Source organism: Corythoichthys intestinalis, chromosome 11 (genome assembly GCF_030265065.1).
Source record: "Corythoichthys intestinalis isolate RoL2023-P3 chromosome 11, ASM3026506v1, whole genome shotgun sequence".
Classification (NCBI taxonomy): Eukaryota; Metazoa; Chordata; class Actinopteri; order Syngnathiformes; family Syngnathidae; genus Corythoichthys; species Corythoichthys intestinalis.
The window spans coordinates 30,137,001-30,143,000 of record NC_080405.1 but is presented as its reverse complement, the minus strand read 5'-3'; the positions used below and the strand labels follow the sequence as shown (position 1 = coordinate 30,143,000).

Below are 6,000 nucleotides of genomic sequence, written 5' to 3'. Positions count from 1 at the left end.
CTTTCAACTTTGAGATGTTTGAGGGGTTTTTTGCGTGTACAGCCCGTTTCAAGTCACCCCACAGCATCTCAATGGGATAAAGATCTGGGCTTTGACTCAACCATTTCAGGACTCTCCATTTCTTCCTTTTCAGCCAGTCCTTGGTGGATTTACTGGTATTTTTGGGCCATTGTTATGTTGCAGGGTCCAGTTTCACTTCAGCTTTAATTTTTTTCTCACATGTTCCTCAAACACCCTCTGATACACAATAGAATTCATGGCGGATTCTATGATGGTGAGCTGGCCAGGTCCTGCTGTAGCAAAGCATCCCCAAACAATGACACGTCCACCTCCATGCTTCACAGTTGGTATGAGGGTCTGTATTGGGTTTACGCCAAACATGTCCTCTGTTATGGTGTCCAAGTAATTTGATTTTAGATTCAACTGTCCAAAGAACATTATTCCAGAAGTCCTGGTCTTTGTCTACATTCACTCTGGCAAACTTCAGTCTGACCGTCATGTCCTTCTTGGACAGCAAAGGTTTCCTCCTTGCACACCTCCCATGAAGGTTAAACTTGTGAAGTTTCTTTCTGATTGTAAAGGCATGCACTTTAACATCAACAGTAGCAAGAGCCTCCTGGAGGTCCCATGATGACATTTTAGGGTTCTTGTAGACTTCTTTTAGCATCTAGTGGTCTGCTCTCGGGGTGAACTTATTTGGACGGCCAGACCTGGGCATTTTGGCAGTTGTTTTGAATGTCCTCCACTTATAGAATATTTTCCGGACAGTGGAATGTCTTTTTTATATACTTTTGAGATCTTTTGAAAACCCTTACTAGACTCATAGGCGTCAACAATCTTCTTTCTGAAAGCCTCTGACAGCTCCTTTGATTTCACCACGGTATTTTCTCTCACTTCAACAGTCAGGGACACACCAAATAAATGTGAGGTTTAAATAAGGCAAGTCTCCTTCAAAACACTGAGTAATGATGTTCTAATCATTTGCATCTGATGTGATACCCGTGTGTAATTTTAGCAATTTTAGTGATTTTATTTTAAGTGGGATTGAATGTGGGGACGTCTTAATTTATTCCTCAACAGAAACTGCATTTATTTAAAAATTACATTTTAAAGAAAGTTAAAAAAAATCTTTTTATCAGTCTGAATTGTTTAGTTCTATTACTTCAATCTCTCAAGATTGTTCAAGTTGATATTAAATATCTATATTACCAAATATGTTAAACACACAGGCTTCCATAGGGTGTCCTGATTTTTCACATGAGTGTAAATGTTTGTGTGGACCTGTTTTTTTTTTTTTTTTTTAATTCATTTTATTTCATTTATTAACAGAACATGCAGGCATAGCTAAGGTTACTGTACTGTAGGTTTTCAGCTATGTATGTCAAGTCGAATCATTTAAGGACCTAAAAAAGTTTCCAAATCCTCTTTTTTGAGCCTCTTAAAACCAAATATTTTCTTAGTTTTTTTTCATTTTAATTTTAAATAACGAGACAAAAAATAAAAACAAAAAATGCCTGAAGAAAATCAGTAAATATGAGCTTAAAAAAACACATATTGCCAAATTTTTCAAATTTCATTGTGGTGAGAAACATGAAGTGGAGGCAAAAAAATGACGATGTGTGATGACACCTGTGATTTTGAAGAGTTTTACTATTTGAAACTTTTTTTTTTTTCCCGGTATTAGATGTGGCCTTCACTTACCAAGACACTATTTCAAATGGCCGATGGATAAATTGAGTTTGAGACCTCTGATTTACACACTAATTTATTGACTGCCACTAACGATGACTTCATTTTGACTGGGAGGGAGCTGGCAGCGATCATTCACTGCTAAATGAAATGGACATTGATACAACATTGCTGTTTAGAGACAAGGCCTCCAAAACAAGTTTTCGTTGACCCTCAACTCAAAATAAAGTGGAAGGGATATTGCCGTCAAAACAGGCACTAAATAGTTAATAAAAGCACACAGGAATTCCATCTTTTAATGGAATTTAAAGTCATTTCCTGATGATTTTGGAGAATTTCGGGTCACTTCCTTTTGCATTTTGGTCACACTATTAAATTTGATGTTAAAAATAGCTTACAAAAATATTTAATCCTCTTCAAGTGTTTGAAACCATCATATGTGCAATTATGTGCAACTCGGAGATCCCTTCTTTCAATCAATTTTCAATTGAAAATCAATAAATTAGCCAGAAACGTGAACTGTCAGCAGTTGCTTGTTTCATTTAGGAAACGAAATCCTCCCCCCCAAAAAAAAAAAAAAAAAAAAAAAAAAAAAAAAACTGATTCCTGACCTGTTTACCTGGTGTTTGTTTTGCCTCGTGCAACTGGTTGGTGCTTTATTTGTGTTTCTGGACCGCCATCTGGCGGAAAGAAAAAGAACTGCAGCAATCTGCTGCACATACGACAGAGAGAGAGAGAGAGAGAGAGAGAGAGAGAGAGAGAGAGAGAGAGAGAGAGAGAGAGAGAGAGAGAGAGAGAGAGAGAGAGAGAGAGAGAGAGGGAGGGAGGGAGGGAGCGATGGGTGGATAGATAGATAGATAGATAGATAGATAGATAGATAGATAGATAGATAGATAGATAGATAGATAGATAGATAGATAGATAGATAGATAGATAGATAGATAGAGTCAGAGAGAGAGACAGAGTGTATACTTTTTACCTGCAGTTTTTAAAATGTATTTCAACAGAATAATGCCTTAAATCTTTCTACTTTCCATGTGAGACGTGTTGAAAAAAAAATCCATGCCTTTCCCACTTGTTTAATTTATTATATTCAGGTGAATAACTAACGTTTCTTCAATATGAACACCAGATGGTAGTAGAGTTCAACATTTACGAAAGTTCCATCTGGCGATGAATGACTTTTGGGCAATGGCCTGACGAATGATACTTGACCAGGGTGGGATGGCAGTGAAAGAAAATGTTTCGGTGCCACTGACGGCGATAGACGTCCAAACCATTTAAACTGGGTTATGTGATGATTTTACTGTGTTTTTATTTCTTATGTATGAATTGACAGTGGGGAGAACAAGTATTTGATACACTTCCGATTTTGCTGGTTTTCCCACTTGCAAAGCATGTAGAGGTCTGTAATTTGTATCATAAGTTCTCTTCAACTCTTAGGGACGGAATCTAATACAGAAAACCAGAAAATCACGTTGTATTATTTTTAAATAATACATTTGCATTTAATTGCATGAAATAAGTATTTGATACATCACAAAAATCGAACTTAATATTTGGTACAGAATTCTTTGTTTGCTATTACAGATACCAAACGTTTCCTGTAGTCCTTGACAAGGTTTGCACACACTGCAGCAGGGATTTTGGCCCACTCCTCCATGCAGATCTTCTCCAGAGCCTTCAGGTTCCGGGGCTGCTGCCGGGCAACACGGACTTTCAGCTTCCTCCATAGATTTTCTTTCGGGTTCAGATCTGGTGACTGGCTAGGCCACTCCAGAACCTTAAGATGCTTCTTACGGAGCCACTCTTTAGTTGCCTTGGCTGTGTGCTTTGGTCGTTGTCATGCTGGAAGACCCAGCCAAGACCCATCTTCAGGGCTCTCACTGAAGGAAGGAGGTTGTCAGCCAAGATCTGGCGATACATAGCCCCATCCTTCCTCCCCTCAATACGGCGCAGTCGTCCTGTACCCTTGGTAGAGAAGCAGCCCCAAAAAAGGATGTTTCCTCCTCCATGTTTCACGGTTAGGATGGTGTTCTTGGGGTTGTACTCATCCTTCTTTTTCCTCCAAACACGACAAGCTGAGTTTAGACCAAAAAGTTCCATTTTGGTCTCATCCTACCACATGACCTTCTCCCATTGCTCCTCTGGATCATCCAGATGGTCAGTGGCAAACTTCAGACGTGTCTGGACATGCACTGGCTTCAGCAGCGGGACCTTGCGTGCGCTGTAGGATTTTAATCCATGACGGCGTAATGTGTTTCTGATGGTTTTCTTCGAGACTCTGGTTCCAGCTCTCTTCGGGTCATTGACCAGGTCCTGCCGTGTAGTTCTGGGCTGATCCCTCACCTTCCTCCTGATCAGTGATGCCCCACGAGGTGAGATTTTGCATGGAGCCCCAGAATGAGGCAAATTGACCGTCAACTTGAACTTCTTCCATTTTCTAATAATTGCTCCAACAGTTGTTACCTTCTCACCAAGCTGCTTGCTTATTTTCCTGTAGCCCATCCCAGCCTTGTGCAGGTCTATTATTTTATCCCTGATGTCCTTACACAGCTCTTTGGTCTTGGCCATTGTGCAGAGGTTGGAGTTTGTTTGTTTGAGCATGTGAACACGTGTCTTTTATACAGGTAACAAGTTCAAACAGGTGCAGTTACTTCCGGTATTGAGTGGAGAACAGGAGGGGTTCTTAAAAAAGAACTAAGAGCCGAAATATTTACTAGTTGGTAATGTATCAAATACTTATTTCATGCCGTTATATACAAATGTATTATTTAAAAATTATACAATGTGATTTTCTGGATTTTTGTATTAGATTCCGTCCCTCACAGTTGAAGAGAACTTATGATACAAATTACAGACCTCTACATGGCTTGCAAGTGGGAAAACCAGCAAAATCGGACGTGTATCAAATACTTGTTCTCCCCGCTGTATGTATGCATGTATGTATGTGTGGTTTTTTTTATTTTAATGGGTTATTTTATAGTTTTAAAATATATATATTTTTAATTGTTATTATTTTAATGTTCTCGTGAATCTATGATGTGGTCTACCATTTTACCAGTGGCAGTTATCGTACCTTAAAATTGAGTGAGATCATCATGAGCGGCACAAAAAAAAACAAACAAACAAACAAACAAAAAAATCGTACTATAATATTAACTGAGATCATCATGAGCGCCACAAAAGAAGCTTCAATGACCAACATTTCTAAATATTCTTGTTATTTAATTATTTATTTGAGTTTTAAATGCGATACGTGACATTTTTATGGAAAATGTTTACAAAGGATTGATTTTTTTTTTTTTAGGTTGTGTGGACTCAATTTGTCTATAACGTCACTGCTAGTCTACAATGTGAAGTACTGCAATAGGAATTAGGAACCTTGCGTCACAAAGTGTCACGAATGCTCGAGTATTCAGAAAACACAAAGTAATGAAATCCAGACACTTATAAAATTTACAATCGTACATGTAGGAAAAGGGGGATTGCGGAAACTGCTCATGTAGTCCGCGCGACCACATTACCCACAGTGCACCGGGGGGCAAAGTTGCCGCACCTTCAGACGGGAGGGGCTAGCTATCTTTTACTGGGAGAAGACGCCGCCGCCGCCACCACCGCCGCTTCTCCCACCACTTACCCCCCCTCACTCGCGGATACTTCTCCCGGGCGGAGCGACGCCACCGCTACGCAAGTTGAACATTTTAACCGCCAGTTTCCGATTTCAGTGCGAGGCAGGGGAGCCTACCGGGGGTTCCTCGCGACAGCAACAGGGCGCCCGAGCCAGCCAGTCGGCGAGCAGGCGAGATGTCCGCGTCCGCTCCAGCCCGGAGCCTCCGAGGGAAGAAGCGCGACGGCCGACCCGCCACGCCGATCCTCCTGAGCGGCAGAGGATGCGAATGCTGACAAGGCGGCGGAGTCTTCCACTACTACTACTACTACGGAGAGGATGTAGCGTCGCCGCCGCGGCTTTTGCAACTACCGTCCCTAGAGTAGAGAATAGATAGTGAAGCTAGCTCCCATTTTCATGTAAAGTTGCTCTCAGAGGAAAACTGTGGAACCGAGAGTGGAAATCAAGATGCTACGGAGAAGCCTCAACCGACTGGTATGTCTGCGACTGACACCCCACACGCCCACACAGTTAGCTCATGACACCCTCCGCTCGGTTGGGTTCCAAACAAGCTCGGAATAATTTGGGTTGCCCGCAGCCCAGCTGCAGGGCTCAGTCGGCTGGAAGTCAGCCCCGGTGGCTAACTGCTAGGCAAGTTCAACCGAGTCAGGAAGTCACGACACAGTGCAAGTTGACCCCCA

At 41.4% G+C, this 6,000-nt stretch overlaps 1 protein-coding gene across 7 annotated transcripts in view; it reads left to right on the top strand.

Moving 5' to 3' along the window:
- Positions 1-5,308: 5,308 nt before the first annotated feature.
- atp11c (ATPase phospholipid transporting 11C) overlaps positions 5,309-6,000 on the top strand; it is a 93,818-nt gene continuing 93,126 nt past the window's right edge. For all 7 annotated transcript variants that reach the window (XR_009064762.1, XM_057849627.1, XM_057849629.1 and 4 more), the window contains exon 1: positions 5,309-5,794. Coding sequence is in view for 6 of the 7 variants with exons in the window: in XM_057849627.1 (XP_057705610.1) it covers positions 5,768-5,794 (27 nt within the window). In the remaining variant the exon portion in view is untranslated. The remainder of the gene's footprint in view (positions 5,795-6,000) is intronic.